The following is a 19,882-nucleotide window of genomic DNA, read 5'->3' on the forward strand; positions in this document are numbered from 1 at the left end:
CACTGAGTCACGCTATATATCCAGTTGCATAAGTTCTGTGGGGCCGGTGGGGCGGGGGGGATGAATATATATATATATATATATATATATGTTCATATGTATATATGTATGTATATACATACATACATATGTGTATACATATATACATACATATATGTATGTATCTATATGTATGTATATATGTATATATTCATATGTATATATGTTTGTACATATTTATTACTCTATTTATTTATTTATTTTATTTGTACATATCTATTCTATTTATTTTATTTTGTTAGTATGTTTGGTTTTGTTTTCTGTCTCCCCCTTTTAGACTGTGAGCCCACTGTTGGGTAGGGACTGTCTCTATATGCTGCCAATTTGTACTTCCCAAGCGCTTAGTACAGTGCTCTGCACATAGTAAGCGCTCAATAAATACGATTGATGATGATGATGATGAATAAAGGGAACAAGTCAAAGCAATGCAGAAGGGAGTGGGAGAAGAGGAAAGGAGGGCTTAGTCAGGGGAGGCCTCTTGGAGGAGATGTGTCTTCAATAAGCACAGTGGCTCAGTGGACAGAGCATGGGTTTAGGAGTCAGAGGTTGTGGGTTCTAATCCCGCCTCCTCCATTTATCAGTTGTGTGACTTTGGGCAAGTCACTTAACTTCTCTGGGCCTCAGTTCCCTCATCTGTATAATGGGGGTGAAGACTGTGAGCCCCACGTGGGACAATCTGATCACCTTGTATCTCCCCAGAGCTTGGAACAGGCTTGGCACATAGCGCTTAACAAATACCATCATCATTATTCATTCAATTCATTGAATCGTATTTATTGAGCGCTTACTGTGTGCAGAGCATTATTATTATTCTAATTCCGGCTCCGCCACTTGTCAGCTGTGTGACTTTGGGCAAATCATTTAACTTCTCTGTACCTCAGTTCCCTCATCTGTAAAATGGGGATGAAGACTGTGAGTCCCACGTGGGATAATCTGATTACCTTGTATCTCCCCAGCGCTTAGAGCAGTGCTTGGCACATAGTAAGCGCGTAACAAAAACCATCATTATTATTATTATTTTAATTCCGGCTCCGCCACTTGTCAGCTGTGTGACCTTGGGCAAATCATTTAACTTCTCTGTGCCTCAGTTCCCTCATCTGGAAGATGGGGATGAAGACTGTGAGCCCCACGTGGGACAACTTGATTGTCTTGTGTCTACCACAGTGCTTAGAACAGTGCTTGGCACATAATAAGTGCTTAACAAAAACCATCATTATTATTATTATTTTAATTCCGGCTCCGCCACTTGTCAGCTGTGTGACCTTGGGCAAATCATTTAACTTCTCTGTGCCTCAGTTCCCTCATCTGGAAGACGGGGATGAAGACTATGAGCCCCACGTGGGACAACTTGATTATCTTGTGTCTACTCCAGCGCTTAGAACAGTGCTTGGCACATAGTAAGCGCTTAACAAAAACCATCATTATTATTATTATTTTAATTCCGGCTCCGCCACTTGTCAGCTGTGTGACCTTGGGCAAATCATTTAACTTCTCTGTGCCTCAGTTCCCTCATCTGGAAGACGGGGATGAAGACTACGAGCCCCACGTGGGACAACCTGATTATCTTGTATCTACCGCAGCGCTTAGAACAGTGCTTTTCCCATAGTAAGCGCTTAACAAAAACCATCATTATTATTATTATTTTAATTCCGGCTCCGCCACTTGTCAGCTGTGTGACCTTGGGCATATCATTTAACTTCTCTGTGCCTCAGTTCCCTCATCTGGAAGATGGGGATGAAGACTGTGAGCCCCACGTGGGACAACCTGATTACCTTGTATCTACCGCAGCGCTTAGAACAGTGCTTGGCACATAGTAAGCATTTAACAAATACCAATCAATCAATCAATCGTATTTATTGAGCGCTTACTATGTGCAGAGCACTGTACTAAGCGCTTGGGAAGTACAAATTGGCAACATATAGAGACAGTCCCTTCCCAACATTGGGCTCACAGTCTAAAAGGGGGAGACAGAGAACAAAACCAAACATACTAACAAAATAAAATAAATAGAATAGATATGTACAAGTAAAATAAATAAATAAATAAATAAATAGAGTAACAAATATGTACAAACATATATACATATATACAAGTGCTGTGGGGAAGGGAAGGAGGTAAGATGGGGGCATGGAGAGGGGGACGAGGGGGAGAGGAAGGAAGGGGCTCAGTCTGGGATACCATTGTTATTATTATTAATAATAATAAGGCTTTAAAGGTTGGGAGAGTGATGGTCTGCCGGAGAGGAGGAGGGAGGGTGCAGGATGTGGGAGAAAGGTTGGCGGTGAGATAGGCGATAACCAAGTACAGTGGGAAGGTTCGTAGAGGAGCGAATTATACGGGTTGGGTTATAGTCGGAGAGCAGCAAGGTGAAGTAGGAGGGGAAAGGTGATTATGAGCTTTAAAGCTAATGGTGAGAAGTTTCTATTCATTGTGAAAGAGGATAGACAACCTCCGGAGGTTCTTGAGGAGGGGGCAAACACTGTATTAAGCGCTGGAACCGTGCTACAGTTGTTGTTAACAGACGTGCACGAGAATAAGGATCGATGTCGCAAACTTAGTGCCAAGGACATCTACTGGGTGGAAGGACCTGGTGAAGGGCTATCAGATGGGGAGACGCTTCTACTTGTCCTGTTGGATCGAGCCCGGGCCTTGGAGTCAAAAGGTCATGGGTTCGAATCCCAGCTCTACCGCTTGCCTGCTGTGTGACCTTGGGCAAGTCACTTCACTTCTCTGGGCCTCAGTTACCTCATCGGTAAAACGGAAATGGAGACTGTGAGTCCCACGGGGGGTAAAGGGACTGTGTCCAACCCGATTAGCTTGGATCTAGACCCAGTGATAGGTACGCGATAAATACTTAACAAATACCACTGTTATTCTTAATAATGATGGCATTTGTTAAGCGCTTACTATGTGCGAAGCACTGTTCTAAGCGCTGGGGAGGTTACAAGGTGATCAGGTTGTCCCATGTAGGGCTCACAGTCTTAATCCCCATTCTGCAGATGAGGTAACTGAGGCACAGAGAAGCTAAGTGACTTGCCCAAAGTCACACAGCTGACAATTGGTGGAGCGGGAATTTGAACCCATGACCTCTGACTCCCAATTGCGGGCTCTTTCCACTGAGCCACGCTGTTTCTCACTCTATTCTTGTTGTGAAGCAGCATGGCTCAGTGGAAAGAGCCCGCGCTTGGGAATCAGAGGTCATGGGTTCTAATCCTGGCTCTGCCACTTGTCAGCTTGTGTCTTTGGGAAGTCACTTTACTTCTCTGTGCCTCAGTTACCTCATCTGTAAAATGGGAATAAAAACGGTGAGCCCCATGTGGCACAGGGACTGTGTCTAACCCGATTATCTTGTATCTACCCCAGAGCTTAGAATAGTGCACGACACATAGTAAGCACTTGACCAGTATTATTATTATTATTATTATTATTATTATTATTATTATTATTATGATGATGATGATGATGATTTTAATTCACTTTTGTGAATTTTCTAGGCTGTGAGCCCACTGTTGGGTAGGGACCGTCTCTATATGTTGCCAACTTGTACTTCCCAAGCGCTTAGTACAGTGCTCTGCACACAGTAAGCACTCAATAAATGCGATTGAATGATTGATTGATTGATTGATTGCTCAGGTTAGGTTCAGTTCCATAAAGGTTCCGTAGTAGAGGTCATGAAAACTCAGATCAAAACATGGATGCCAGTGAATTGGAGACAGCTTATCTTTTGGCAATGTGGAGACCTGCCCTTGAGCATTGTGCTTATCTCCTCGAGAAATACAGAGCTTATTCTTCGATAATAACATCTTACCCATGATCAGAAGGCCCGTTAAGGCAGGCTTCAACTAAGCTAGTTTTTAGAAGTTCGTATTGGCTCGACTCCTCCTGGGAAACAAATTCAACGTTCCCAATCCTTTTGAAAAACCTTAAGTTACTGGAAAAGCTCAATTTGTTTCAAACTGACCCCCCGTTATCTGGATTTTGCGGTTGCAGGGCTGATTTTGCTCACAGCTCCTTGTGGACAGGGAATATGTCTACCAATTCTGTTGTACTGTACTCTTCTCAGCTCTTAGTATAGTGCTTTGCACTCAGTAAGCGCTCAAAAAATACCAGTGATGGATTCAGTACACAGCAGGAGCGTTGTACCAGTTACGTGGATCGTGATTAACTAGCTTGCTTTGTCCTGTTTTTAGCCAAACAGAAAACGAGCAGGGGCAACATTCACTTTCTGTTCATGATCTCTCTGCCTCTCACGGCTCAGTTCAAGAGAGTTGTGCCCTTTTTATCTAAAAAGCAAGGTGGTCATCACCTAGTTCTCCTTTGTCATGCGCTGATACCCCAGTTACTTGTGAAGTGAATAAGAGATACGGTCCAGAAATCGGGAAAGAGTAAGAGAAGCAGCTGCGAGCAAACATAAAATGCTTCGATTTATGCTGGGTAACTGCCTGTGACTTGTAAAATCCTTGGCCTAAGAAGAGGTGACAATTGATTTAAATAATGTCGGTAGAATTTCATATTTAATGGAACCAATAGGCTTGAATTAGACCCTGTAGCGACATTATAGTCTATGGGAGCAGTAGAATATTCTGAATTAGGATCAGGTTGGAGAATCAGGAGGACTGGGTGGCGGACTTGACTTCCTTGTTCAGCAGAAGTAGTAGCAATAGTAGTAGTAGCAATAGTAGAAATAGTAGTAGTCATAATAATAATAATAATAATAATAATGGCACTTATTAAGTGCTTAATATGTGCAAAGCACTGTTCTAAGCGCTGGGGGGAATACAAGGTGATCAGGTTGCCCCACATGGGGCTCACAGTCTTAATCCCCATTTTACAGATGAGGGAACTGAGGCCCAGAGAAGTTAAGTGACTTGCCCAAAGTCACACAGTAGCCAGAGCCGCAGTAGTATGAGAAGTGATGTGGCTATGAGAAGCGGCGTAGCTTAGTGGCTACAGCACGGGCCTGGGAGCCAGAAAGCCCTGGGTTCTAATCCCGGCTCTGCCACATGTCTGCTGCATCACCTTGGGCAAGTCACTTCACTTCTCTGTGCTTCAGTTACCTGAACTGTAAAATGGGGGTGAAGACTGTGAGCCCCACGTGGCACAGGGACTGTGCCTAACCTGATTAAGTGAGATCTACTCCAGCTCATAGAACAGTGCTTAGCGCATAGTAAGCACTTAGCAAGTCTCGTCTTATGCCGTTGAGTCATTTCCGATCCGTAGTGACGCGCTGGCTTTGGAGTCAGTGGTCATGGGTTCAAATCCCGGCTCTGCCAATTGTCAGCTTGTGTGACTTTGGGCAATCTCTGCGCCTCAGTGACCTCATCTGGAAAATGGGGATTAAGACTGTGAGCCCCCTGTGGGATAACCTGATCACCTTGTAACCTCCCCAGCGCTTAGAACAGTGCTTTGCACACAGTAAGCGCTTAATGAATACCATCATTATTATCTCTCCCAGAACGCCCCGCTCTCTATCTGCCATTGTTCTGGTAGTGGATCCATAGAGTTTTCCTGGTAAAAATACGGAAGTTTGTACCATCATCTCCTTCTGCACAGTAAACCGAGTCTCCACCCTCAACTCTCTCCCAAGCCGCTGCTGCCCAGCACAGGTGATTTTTGACTTGTAGCCGATTGCCTGCCACTCGGTAGCCACTGGCCGAGCTAGGAACGGAATGGACAGGCCTCTGCTTGACTCTCCCTCCCGTAGCCGAGACTGGTAGAGGACTGGAAACTCTCCAGGTGCCACCCTGAGAGGGGATCTTAACACGTACCCTAATTATTCTTATTATTTGTAGTAGTAATAGCAGCAGTAAGAACAACGGTAGTATTAGCACTTATTAATAATAATAATAATAATGGCATTTGTTAAGCGCTTACTATGTGCAGAGCACTGTTCTAAGCGCTGGGGGGGATACAAGGTGATCAGGTTACCCCTCGTGGGGCTCACAATCAATCCCCATTTTACAGATGAGGTAACTGAGGCTCAGAGAAGTTAAGTGACTTGCCCAAGGCCACACAGCCGTCGTGTGGTGGAGTCGGGGTTTGAACCCATGACCTCTGACTCCAAAGCCCGTGCTCTTTTCACTGAGCCACGCTGCTTCTCATTAATAATAATTGTAGTACTTGTTAAGCGCTTACTACGTGCCCAGCACTGTTCTAAGCACTGGGGTAGATACAAGGTCACCAGGCTCACGGTCTTCACCCCCATTTTACAGATGAGGGAACTGAGGCACAGAGAAGTTAATAATAATAATTATTATGGTACTTGTTAAGTGCTTACTACGTGCCCAGCACTGTTCTAAGCACTGGGGTAGATGCAAGGTCACCAGGTTGTCCCACGTGGGGCTCACAGTCTTCACCCCCATTTTACAGATGAGGGAACTGAGGCACAGAGAAGTTAATAATAATAATTATTATGGTACTTAAGTGCTTACTATGTGCCCAGCACTGTACTAAGCACTGGGGTAGATACAAGGTCACCAGGTTGTCCCACGTGGGGCTCACGGTCTTCACCCTCATTCTACAGATGAGGGAACTGAGGCACAGAGAAGTTAATAATAATTATTATTATGGTACTTGTTAAGTGCTTACTCTGTGCCCAGCACTGTTCTAAGCACTGGGGTAGATACAAGGTCACCAGGTTGTCCCACGTGGGGCTCACAGTCTTCACCCCCATTTTACAGATGAGGGAACTGAGGCACAGAGAAGTTAATAATAATTATTATTATGGTACTTGTTAAGTGCTTACTATGTGCCCAGCACTGTTCTAAGCACTGGGGCTGATACAAGGTCATCAGGTTGTCCCTCGTGGGGCTCACAGTCTTCATCATCATCATCATCATCATCATCATCAATCGTATTTATTGAGCGCTTACTGTGTGCAGAGCACTGTACTAAGCACTGTACTAAGCCCTTGGGAAGTACAAGCTGGCAACATATAGAGATGACATTTTACAGATAAGGGAACACAGAGAAGTTAAGGGACTTGCCCAAAGTCACACAGCAGACAAGTGGTGGAGTCAGGATTAGAACCCACGTCTGTTTATAAGCTCTTAGTACAGTGCTCTGCACACAGTAAGTGCTCAGTAAATTCGATTGAATGAATAGTATTCGTAGTCATCATTGTCGTAGTCATAGTAGCCATAGTAGCAGTAGTAGTGCCGATTTATACTTCCCAAGCGCTTAGTACAGTGATCTGCACAGAGAAAGCACTCAATAAATATGACTGAATGAAGGAATGAATATGCTCTCCCTCCCCTCCCCTTCACCACGACTCGCTCCGTTTCCTCTAACCCCCTCCCTGCCCCACAGCACTTGTGTATATGTACGTATTTATAATTATAATTCTATTTATTTTTATTAATGCTGTGTATATATCTATAATTCTATTTATTTATAATGATGTTATTGAAACCTATTTACTTGTTTTGATGTCTGTCTTCCCCCCCTTCTAGACTGTGAGCCCGTTGTGGGCAGGGATTGTCTCTATTTGTTGCCGACTTGTACTTCCCAAGCGCTTCGTACAGTGCTGTGCATTTCATTCATTCATTCATTCAATCATATTTATTGAGTGCTTACCTTGTGCAGAGCACTGTACTAAGCGCTTGGGAAGTACAAGTTGGCTACCTATAGAGATGGTCCCTACCCGACAGTGGGCTCACAGTCTAGAAGGGGGAGACAGAGAACAGAACAAAACATATTAACAAAATAAAATAAATAGAATAAATATGTAAAACTAAAATAAATATATAGAGTAATACTCTGTACACCGTAAGCGCTCAATAAATATGATCAAATGAATTGTAGTAGCCATAGTAGCAGTAGTAACAGTAATAGTTGTTGTCATAGCAATTGTTGTAATAAAAATTATGGTATTAGTTAAGTGCTTACTGTGTGCCAAGCACTGTTCTAAGTGCTGGGGGAGATAACCCATGTCGGGGAGTGTCTGTCCCACATAGGGCTCACAGTCTTATTCTCCATTTTTAGATGAGGTAACTGAGGCACAGAGAAGTGAAGTGAGTTGTCCAAGGTCAAATGGCAGACAAGTGGCGGAGCCAGAATTAGAACCCACGTCCTTGACTCCCAGGCTCCACTAGGCCATGCTGCTTCCCTTGTAGTAGTAATAGTTGCTGTCGTCATAGTAATAGTCATAATAATAGCAATAGTCATAATAATAGTAATAGTCATGGTAGTTGTATAGTAATAATAATAATAATGGTGATATTTATTGAGCACTCACTAGTTAGAATACTAAGCCTTTGGGAAGTGCCAAACAAAGAAGTGACATGATTCCTGCCCCAGATCAATCAATCGTATTTATTGAGAGTTTACTGTGTGCAGAGCAGTGAACTAAGTGCTTGGGAGAGTACAGTACAACAGAGTTCTCTGTTGGAGAGTTAGCCATGACATGAAAATTTTATAAATCGAATATTCAAAATAACTGAACAAACAATTGAGAAACTATGTATCCATAAATGGTGAGGATGTCTGTCTCCCCTCTTCTAGTCTGTGAGCCTGTTGGGGATTGTCTCTCCTGTTGCTGAATTGTACTTCCCAAGCGCTTAGCACACAGTAAGCGCTCAATAAATACGACTGACTGAATGAATGCTGAGTAGAAATAGGTACATGATGGTTGGTGTACTTGGGGATCAGGGAATTGGTCAGAAAATCTCGGTGGAGGGGGTAGAATATGGGAAGGGGTCCCGGTCTGTCAAATTTGAACTCGGGGAGAGAGTTTCAAGTCGGGGGAACAGTGGGAGCGAGAGGACGGCAGGCCAGTGGCAGAGCCAGAATTAGAACACAGGTAAGCCCACTCCCATGCCCGTGCTCTATCCACTCGGCTACACTGCTTATAATAATAATAATAATGATGGCATTTATTAAGCGCTTACTATGTGCAAAGAACTGTTCTCAGCGCTGGGGAGGTTACAAGGTGATCAGGTTGTCCCACGGGGGGCTCACAGTCTTAATCCCCATTTTACAGATGAGGGAACTGGGGTCCAGAGGAGTGAAGTGACTTGCCCAAAGTCACACAGCTGACAATTGGTGGAGCCAGGATTTGAACCCATGACCTCTGACTCCAAAGCCCATGCTCTTTTCCACTGAGCCACACTGCTTGTAGCTGTGTGGTAACTGTGTGTCCTCCTGCTTTTCATTTCAGTCATTCATTCATTCATTCATTCAATCGTATTTATTGAGCTCTTACTGTGTGCAGAGCACTGTACTAAGCGCTTGGGAAGAACAAGTCGGCAACATATGGAGACGGTCCCTCCCCAACAGTGGGCTCACAGAGGGAGGTGTCTCAATCTGAAAAATGAGGACGAGCCTGACACCGAGGTGGTTTAACCCGATAGCGCAAGGTTGGTGAGATCGATGCATCCGTTTGCAATTAACATGGAGGAAAGCCTAATTAAGGCCTAAGTTTTCTGACTTCACAGGGGTCCTCTGAAATTCAAAAATCACTTCAAGATGCTCTTTCAATGTCATGGATTATTGCTAAAGATGGAATTCCAAAAGAAGACAAGATCAGACAGGTGTTTTAAGGCATGTGAAAGCAAAGAATTTAGGCAGCGATGTTGTTAGCTTTTACATGCCTTGGTAAGAAGAGTGATCTCGGGCAGAGAATGTAGCCAAGAGCTTGTTGGGGTAAAATAAATCAGAAGTTTCACGCAGTTCAGACAGGCAAAGAAACTTATACAAGCTGCTAATGAACTATGCTTTTAAGTTTAACGAGCAAAAGTAATAAAAGTACAATGACAAGGCTTCATGGCCAAAAGGAATACTCATGCACATTTTTTGGTTCCGCTTACCAATTTTCATTTTTGTTTAATTACTATATATTAGATTAGATATTCTCCTGGAATGTAAGCAATTTCTAGACTGTGAGCCCATTGTTGGGTAGGGACCGTCTCTATATGTTGCTGACCTGTCCTTTCTAAGTGCTTAGTACAGTGCTCTGTACACAGTAAGCGCTCAATAAATACGATTGAATGAATGAATGAATTATTTCATGCCCAGTGGAAAGAACACTTTTAAAATTTGGAACGAGTAAGAATTTTGGTTGAGTCAGATAATGGAACAAAGCACTCGAGTGTGATAAACAGCTGCCTGATCAAAGTTCTCACCCTACCTCCTTCCCCTCCCCACAGCGCCTGTATATGTTTGTGCAGATTTATTACTCTATTTTACTTGTCCATATTTACTATTCTATTTATTTTGTTAATGATGTGCATCTAGCTTTACTTCTATTTATTCTGATGACTTGACACCTGTCCACATGTTTTGTTTTGTTGTCTGTCTCCCCCTTCTAGACTGTGAGCCCGTTGTTGGGTAGGGACCATCTCTATATGTTGCCAACTTGTACTTCCCAAGCGCTTTCTGCACACAGTAAGCGCTCAATAAATACGATTGAATGAATGGATGAATGAATGTAATTGCTAGAGGCCCAGTAGAGGTGGGCCACTGGGGGTCTTGGTTGCTGCGTGGCTCGGTGGAAAGAGCTCGGGCTTTGGAGTCAGAGGTCATGGGTTCAAATCCCAGCTCCGCCAATTGTCCACTGTGTGACTTTGGGCAAGTCACTTCACTTCTCTGTGCCTCAGTTCCCTCATCTGTAAAATGGGGATTAAGACTACGAGCCCCCCGTGGGACAACCTGATCACCTTGTAACCTCCCCAGCACTTAGAACAGTGCTTTGCACATAGTAAGCGCTTAATAAATACCATTATTATTATTATCCTTCTTTCCTTAGTTGGGTGAGGCTCTTCCTCTCAGGGCCATTCTGCTGGGTTAGGGAATCTCTTGGGGGGCAGAAAGAGAAAAATCAATAATTGGTCTTTCATCTTGTCTATCGCCCCGCTGACCCCTCATCCATGTCCTACCTCTGGCTTGGAACATCCTCCCTCCTCATATCCCACAGATAATTACTTTCCCTGCCTTCAAAGTCTTATTGAGGGCACATCTCCTCCAAGAGGCCTTCCCTGACTAAGCTTTCCTGTCCTCTTCTCCCACTTCCTTCTGCATCTCCCTGACTTGCTCCCTTTATTCACCCCCCCTCCCCACCCCTCAACACTTATGGACAGATCTCTCATTTATCTGTTTATATTAATGTCCGTCTCCCCCTCTAGGCTGTAAGCTCGTCGTGGGCAGCTAATATGTCTGCTTATTGTTGCATTATACTCTCCCAAGTACAGTGCTCTGCAATATGTAAGTGCAAGAGAAGCAGTGTGGAAAGAATGTGGGTCTGGGAATCAGAGGATCTGAGTTCTAATCCTGGCTCTGCCATATGTCAGCTGTAGGACCTAGAGCAAATCATTTCTCTCTACCTCAGTTTCCTCATCTGTAAAATGGGGATTCAATATGTGCTGTCCCTCCACTTAGACTGCTTTGCACACAGTAAGCGCTCAATAAATACAATTGAATGAATGAAATAATGAATGACTGTGAGCCCCATGTGGGACAGGGACTGTGTCTATCCTGACCATCTCACATTCACCCTTGTGATAAGTACAGTGCTTGGCACAAAGGAAGCCCTTAAATATTACAATTATCATTATCATCATCATTATTATTAGGTGGCGATTGGGTTGCTGCAACTCAAGATTTGGGGGATATAGCGGGGGGAAGTTGTTGGATGTGGGGTTGGGGGAAGGCTTTGACTAGAGGGAAGGCTGAGGTCCAAAGAATTTGTGGGTGGGGACTAGAGGAGATTCGTTTTATTTGTAAATCTAAAGAGAAAGGAATCATGTTCCTTGTTCTGGCAGGAGATTCAGTGTTTTCTTTGGTGTGAAATAGAAGGATTAGAAGAGACCCTTAGGACAACAGAAAAGAAAATAGGCTCAAAATGAATTGCCTCACTTTTCAAATCTACTTTTCTAATAATGTGCCGACTTCTCTTTCTCGTTAGTACAAGAGTAGTGAGAAAAAAATCTAAACTGGCTTGAAGTCGGGTAATATTGAGGATGATTAAAATGACAGAAGACAAAACTCTGGGGTAATTACATAAAGTCACAGTCATTTAACCTGGCAGCTGAACTGAGCACAGACACCTTATTGCACTTGCAGAGGAGGTGTTTCATTAGAAAGTGGGTCAGTGAAGCCCAAGTGGAAAGAAGCAGAAGGATCACTTTTGCCTATTTCCTTTACTTACTGCAACTGGGCTTTGAAATCGCTCTAACATTGTTCTTACTTTCCCCTTTGAAATCATTGACAGCTCCTGTTTATATATGTACATATATAAATGTGTATATATATATATACATATACATACAGAATATACATATATATATATATACATACAGAAGCAGCGTGGCTCAATGAGAAGCAACGTGGCTTGGGGGCACGGGCTTGGGGGTCAGAGATCATGGGTTCAAATCCTGGCTCCACCAATTGTCAGCTGTGTGACTTTGGGCAAGTCACTTCACTTCTCTGTGCCTCAGTTACCTCATCTGTAAAATGGGGATGAAGGCTGTGAGCCCCATGTGAGACAATCTGATCACCTTGGGCAAGTCACTTAACTTCTCTATACCTCAGTTATCTGTAAATCTGTTTTGCCTCCTATTTTAGACTGTGGACCCTATTTGGGACAGGGATGGCAGCCAACCTAATTATCTTGTATCTACCCCAGTGCTATTTGTTAAGCTCGTCAAGCATTGTTTTGTGTGCTGGGGAAGATACTACATAGATCGGACGCAGGGATCACAATCTAAGTAGGAAGGAGAACTTTTTACAGATGAGGTAACTGATGCACGGAGAAATTGAGTGACTGGCCCAGGGTCACCCAGCAGACTCGTGGTGGAGCTGAGATTAGATCCCAGGTCCTTTGACATCCAGGCTTCTGTTCTTTCCTCTAGGCCATGCTGCTTCTCTCAGTAGGGTGCTTGGCACATAATAATAATAATAATAATAATAATAATAATAGCATTTATTAAGCACTTACTATGTGCAAAGCACTGCTCTAAGCTTTGGGGAGGTTACAAGGTGATCAGGTTGTCCCACGGGGGGCTCACAGTCTTAATCCCCATTTTACAGATGAGATAACTGAGGCAGAGAGAAGTTAAGTGACTTGCCCGAAGTCACACAGCTGGCAATTGGCGGAGTCGGGATTTGAACCCATGACCTCTGACTCCAAAGCCCATTCTCTTTCCACTGAGCCACGCTGCTTCTCTACATATTAAGTCCTTAACAAATGCCATCATAGTAGTAAGAATGACCAGCAATATGGTAAGTCTGACATCTTGGGTCAAAGTTGAGAGAGGTCAGATGGGGAAGCGTGATGCTCTCTGTCTAGCAGTTCTAGAATGTCTAGAATGTCTAAAATGACAAGATGTTGTTGTCCAGAATGACAAGACATCTGTATTTAAAGGAAACAGAGTTCCTCGAGTTGAGCTCTGCCTGTTGTTTCATATATATATATGAATATATATATATATATATATATATTTGTTAAGCTCTCACTATGTTCCAGTCACTGTACTAAGCCTAGAGATAGCTACAAGCCAATCAGTTTAGACAAAGTCCATGTCCCATGTGGGGCTCACAGTCTTAATAGCGGGTATTTGTTAAGTGCCTACTATGTGTCAGTCACTGTACTAAGTGCTGAGGTGGATATAAGCAAATCATCATCATCACCATCATCAATCGTATTTATTGAGCGCTTACTGTGTGCAGAGCACTGTACTAAGCGCTTGGGAAGTACAAGTTGGCAACATATAGAGACAGTCCCTACCCAACAGTGGGCTCACAGTCTAAAAGGGGGAGACAGAGAACAAAACCAAACATACTAACAAAATAAAATAAATAGAATAGATATGTACAAGTAAAATAATAAATAAATAAATAAATCAGGTTGGACACAGTCCCAATCCGATATGGGGCTCACAATCTTATTCCTTGGTTTGCAGATGATGTAACCGAGGCACAAAGAAGTGAAGTGACTTGCCCAGGGTCACACAGCAGGCAAGTGGCGGAGCCAGGATTAGAACCCTGTTTCTCCGACTCCCAAGCCTGTGTCCTTTCTGCTAGGCCAAGCTGCTTCTCTCAATACATGCTAGGCACATAATAAGTGCTCAGCAAATATCATCAGAGTAATTCTAATCCCGGCTCTGCCAACTGTCAGCTGTGTGACTTTGGGCAAGTCACTTCACTTCTCTGTGCCTCAGTTCCCTCATCTGCAAAATGGGGATTAAGACTGTGAGCCCCACGTGGGAGAACCTGATCATCTTGTATCCCCCTCCAGCGCTTAGAACAGTACTTGGCACATAGCACTTAACAAATGCCATTATTATTATTATTATTAATAAAGACAGCAGTGTGGTGAGTCTGAAATACCGGGTAAAAGTTGAGATCAGTCAGATGAGGAAGCTTGATGGTCTCTGTCTGGCAGTTCAACTGAAGGACGGGACAGTTGCATTTTATGGAAACAGATTTCCTCCAGTTAAGCTCTGCCTGTTGTTGTTCCTTCTGACCCTGTGTTCTCAAGTGAGGGAGAAGCTGCTGCACCAGTAAAAACTCATCACTTCTTCTTATTCTTCTTGGTACAGAATGCCCTAGCTGAGCGGATGTGAGCTAGACAGCAATAATGAACAGGGGCCTTTTGTTCCCTACAGGTGGAAATCCTGGACTACAAGACAAAGAAACAGCTCTGCTTCTTGGATAAGGTAAAACCGAGTGTTTCATGCCTATTTCCCTGTATACAGTATTAGGACAAGAAGGCAGTTTTGTTTAAAGGTCCCGGTTTGACTGCCTAGGACACTTCAGAGGCCTGTTTGCCCAGTTTCACACTGTCCCGTCCAAGCACCGCATCCTTTCTTTGGAGGCACCAGTTGCAGCCCAGACTTCCTGATCTGCTCAGACTTTGATCCCTCTCTGGGACCTCCAGCTCTGTGGACACCTAAGTAGGTCTCCCCTGAGATGTGTAACTGACGATTCTGGGCTTCTGCCTTGTCACCCAAAAGGGCATAAGCAAGACTTACTAGGCAAGCTCAGAAGCAGGGTAGAGGAGTTGAAGAGAGTCTGCCTACCCTTCTCTTCCTCCTCCTCCTCTTTTTCCTCCTCTTCCTCCACTTTGTCCTCCTCTTTCTCCTTCTCCTCCTTTTTCTCTTCCTCCTCCTCCTTTTTCCCTTCTTCCTCCTTTTTCTCTGCCCCTCCTTCTCCTCTTTCTCCTCCTCCTCCTTTTTCTCCTCCCCATCTTTCTCTTCCTCCTCCTCCTCCTTTTTCTCTTCCTCCTCCTCTTTCTCCTCCTCCTCCTTTTTCTCCTCCCCATCTTTCTCTTCCTCCTCCTCCTCCTTTTTCTCTTCCTCCTCCTCTTTCTCCTCCTTCTCCTTTTTCTCCTCCCCTCCTTTTTCTCCTCCCCCTCTTTCTCTTCCTCTTCCTCCTTTTTCTCCACATCCTTTTTCTCCCCTTCCTCCTCCTCCTCTTTCTCCTCCTCTTTCTCCTCCTCTTTCTCCACCTCCTCCTCTTCCTCCTCCTTCTCCTCTTTCTCCTTCCCCTCTTTCTCTTCCTCCTCCTCCTCTTCCTCCTCCTTCTCCTCTTTCTCCTTCCCCTCTTTCTCTTCCTCCTCCTCCTCTTTCTACTGCTCTTTTTTCCTCCTCCTCCTCTTTCTACTGCTCTTTTTTCCTCCTCCTCCTCCACCTTGGTAACACTAGCCACTGCTCTTCCTGCCCCCATAGTCACAGCTAGACTCTCCCTATCTGGGCCATTTCTTGGAGTTTTTAGCCTGGCTTAAATGCCAAGAAACATCTGGACAGAGTCATTTAGCCAGGGTTACTGCTGCTGCCAGCATTTCTATTGCCCAATCACAGCCTCCCTTCCTTCCCTCATGACAACCCCACTTTCCCCCTTCTCCTCTCCCTCCATCTCTCCCACCATCTCTCTACCCTTCTCTGTGGCCTTGTCCACCCTCACTGTGTACCCCAAATAACCTGGTCATCCTAACCGTAAGAGGCCCAGCCAACTAGATGGTGGTGACCTAAAAAGTTATTTCCTTTCAGGACAGGGATTGAAGGCCCATAAAGAAGGAGTTTCCTCATATCCAACCCACCCCTTCAGCCTCCTGGGCTCCTTGGACTCAGAATATTTTAGTCATATTGCGGAAAACTACTTATCTCCCATCATCGTCGCATGTTCTATTCTAATTGGAAATATTTTTGCTGCCTAGGTCGAACCTCATGCCTCAATTAATGATATTAGATTGATGTTCCACAAATTTTGTAAGTAACAGGTGCATTTCCTATTCTATGATAGCATAATAATAATAACTGTGGTATTTAAGCTCTTACTACATGGACAACATTGAACTAGTTGCTGGGGTAGACGCAAGAGAATGACGTCAGACAAAGTCCCTGTCCCAAATGGTACTTACAGGGAGGGAGAAGACAGGTACTGAATCTCCAGTTAACAAAGGAGGAACCTGAGGCACAGAGAAGTGAAGTGATTTGTGCAAGTTTATATAGCAGGCAAGTGGCGGAGCCAGAATTAGAATCCCGGTTCCCTTCCTCCCAGCCTTGGTCTCTTTCCACTAGGCCACACTGCTCCTCTTTTTGGATTTGTCTGAGAAGGTCACCATTCATTCATTCATTCATTCATCCATTCAATCGTATTTATTGAGTGCTTACTGTGTGCAGAGTACTGTACTAAGTGCTTGGGAAGCACAGGCTGGCAACATATAGAGATGGTCCCTACCCAACAACGGGCTCACAGTCTGTGACTGACCATCCATTTCCAATTAAACGCACAAAAATAATAATTATAATTGTGGCATTTGTTAAGCATTAACAATGTGCCAAGCACTGTACTTAGCATTGGAGTATATACGAGTTAATAATAATAATAATGGCATTTATTAAGCGCTTACTATGTGCAAAGCACTGTTCTAAGCACTGGGGAGGTGATCAAGTTGTCCCATGGGGGGCTCACAGTCTTCATCCCCATTTTCCAGATGAGGTAACTGAGGCCCAGAGAAGCTAAGTGACTTGCCCAAAGTCACACAGCTGACAATTGGCAGAGCCGGGATTTGAACCCATGACCTCTGACTCCAAAGCCTGGGCTCTTTCCACTGAGCCACCCTGCTTCTAATTAGGTCCCACATGGGGCTCACAGTCTAAGTAGGATGGAGAAAACATATTGAGTCCCCATTTGGCAGATGAGGGAACTGAAGCAAAGAGAAGTTAAGTGACTTGCCTAGGGACACACAGCAGAGAAGTGACGCTGCTTCTCTTTTCAGGTTTGGTGGAGAAGGCCTTGGTGTGACTGACCGTCCATTGCCCATTTGAGAAGCTGCGTGGCTCAGTGGAAAGAGCATGGGCTTTGGAGTCAGAGGTCATGGGTTCAAATCCCGGCTCCGCCAATTGCCAGCTGTGTGACTTTGGGCAAGTCACTTCACTTCTCTGGACCTCAGTTACCTCATCTGTAAAATGAGGATGAAGACTATGAGCCCCCTGTGGGACAACCTGATTACCTTGTAACCTCCCCAGCACTTAGAACAGTGCTTGGCACATAGTAAGCACTTAAGAAATGTTATTATTATTATTATTATTGTGGTGCACATAAAGTCAATTTCCTGCTGAGCTGATGTGCTAGTTGGGATTGCTGTGCAGCCCAGTTCACACACTTTGTTCCTCTAATGCCAACCTACTCACCATATCTTAGTCTCCTCTATCTTGCTACTGACCTCTCACTCACTTCTGGCCTGGAAAATCCTCCCTCTTCCTATTCATTCATTCATTCATTCATTCATTCATTCATTCATTCATTCAATCTTATTTATTGAGCGCTTACTGTGTGCAGAGCACTGTACTAAGCGCTTGGGAAGTACAAATCGACAACATATAGAGACGGTCCCTACCCAACAACGGGTTCAAAGTCTAGAAGGGGGAGACAGACAACAAAACAAAACATGTGGACAGGTGTCAAGTCATCAGAACAAATAGAATTAAAGCTAAATTCACATCATTAACAAAATAAATAGAATAGTAAATAGGTGCAAGTTATATACAAAAAAATCTGACAATCACTCTCCCCACCTTCAAAGTCTTACTGAAGGAACATCTCTTTCAAGAGGCCTTCCCTGACTAAGCCCTCTTTTTCCTTTTCTCCCCCTCCCTTCTCCATCCGTCTGACTCACTCCCTTTATTCACCTCAGCCCCACAGCACTTAGGTACATATCCATAATTTACTTATTTATATTATTGTCTGTCTCTCCCTAGATTAATTATTGTCTGTTAGCTCACTATGGTCAGGGAATATGTCTATTATATCGTTATACTTTATTTTCCCAAGCACTTAGTACAGCGTTCTGCTCACAGTAAGCGCTCAATAAATACTACTGATTGATTGACCTGCTTTCAAGATGACCTGGGGCAAGCTAAGATTTGCAGAGCCTCTTCTTCAGGAGAGCAGTCCCTCTCCTTCTCAATCAATCAATCATTCAATTGTATTTATTGAGCGCTTACTGCGTGCAGAGCACTGTACTAAGCATTTGGGAAGTACAAATTGGCAACATATAGAGACAGTCCCTACCCAACAGTGGGCTCACAGTCTAAAAGGTGGGCTCACAGTCTCGCTGCTTACCAGACTGGTCTGTCAGTTTTGGTCACCTCCCAACTCCTGCTTCATGTCACTGGAGGCTGTGCCTCTCTTTGGTCTTCCCTCCCTGCTTCTTTTTTTAAAAATGGTATTTTTAAGGCACTTATTATGTGCCAAGCACTGTGCTTCTTTTCTTAAAAAATGATATTTCTTAAGCACTTACTATGTGCCAAGCACTATACTAAGTACTGGGGTAGATATAAGTTAATCAGGTTGGACACAGTCCCTGCCCCACATGGGCTTGTGGTCTTCATCCCCATTTTACCGATGAGAGCACTGAGGCGAAGAGAAGCGAAGTGATTTGCCCAAGGTCTCACAGCAGACAAGTGGCGTGGCCTTGGTTAGACGCAGTCCTTCTAATTCCCAAGCCCGTGCTCTATCCACCTGGCCACACTGCTTTTCCGCTTGCCCGTAGCAGGGATTAGTGTTTGGAATCGGTGGGTGTGATTAAATCTGGCTTCTCTTTCAGATCCCCAGTGGTATCCAGCAAGACAATCGATCAGACTCGACCCCAGTAAGTGCCATTCCCGTCTGGATTCATGATTCCAGGGAAGGGGGCTTGATGTTGAAGGAAAGGGTGATAAACCCACCTGGTGGGAGGAGTCTTTGGAAAAGGAGGGGTCGGTTGTGGGGGATTTTACGGTGGTCTCTGGGGGTGCTTGCTGCTTGAATGTGACCTGCCGATGCTCAGAGTCACCCTTTCCACCCCAAGAATATAGATATTGCAGCTGAACCAGACAAGACATGCTCCTCCCGGCTCAGAATTGCGTCTCTCACAGTGCCAATTAGGCTGCTTAGCCCATCTTTGAGAAGTAGCGTGGCCTAGAGGATAGAACACGGGCGTGGCAGTCAGAAGTACTTAGGTTCTAGTCCCGGATCTGCCACTTTTTTGCTGTGTGACCTCGGGCAAGTCACTTCACTTTTCTGTGCTTCGGTTACCTCATCTGAGGAATGGGGATTAAAACTGTGAGCCCCTCAGGGGACAGGGAGTGTGTCCAACCCCATTTGTTTGCATCTGGAACATAGTAAGAGCTTAACAAATATGATACAAAACAAATAGCTGTGGTTTGGCTGCTCTCCTTGACACTCATCCTGACATGTAAAGATGATCCAGTTTACATTTCTAACTTTTCATCTACACGTCTCTAACGTATCCCCTACAGACCTCATCGATGACGTAATTCGAACCCTTCTCACCCCTGCTGATGTTTTTTGACTACTCTTATCCTGGTACTGGGGAGAGTTGGTGTCCAAACAAAGCAGTTGC

General features: G+C 44.3%; 1 protein-coding gene across 1 annotated transcript in view; it reads left to right on the plus strand.

Annotated features, from left to right (window-relative positions):
* The window catches only part of LOC119926671 (very-long-chain enoyl-CoA reductase-like), an 85,524-nt gene that overhangs the window by 40,033 nt on the left and 25,609 nt on the right, over nt 1–19,882 (plus strand). The window contains exons 2-4 of the mRNA XM_038744934.1: nt 14,640–14,690; nt 16,190–16,241; nt 19,085–19,129. Coding sequence (XP_038600862.1) covers nt 14,640–14,690; nt 16,190–16,241; nt 19,085–19,129 — 148 coding nt within the window. The remainder of the gene's footprint in view (nt 1–14,639; nt 14,691–16,189; nt 16,242–19,084; nt 19,130–19,882) is intronic.

The sequence above is a fragment of the Tachyglossus aculeatus genome, chromosome 4 (assembly GCF_015852505.1).
Source record: "Tachyglossus aculeatus isolate mTacAcu1 chromosome 4, mTacAcu1.pri, whole genome shotgun sequence".
Taxonomy (NCBI): domain Eukaryota; kingdom Metazoa; phylum Chordata; class Mammalia; order Monotremata; family Tachyglossidae; genus Tachyglossus; species Tachyglossus aculeatus.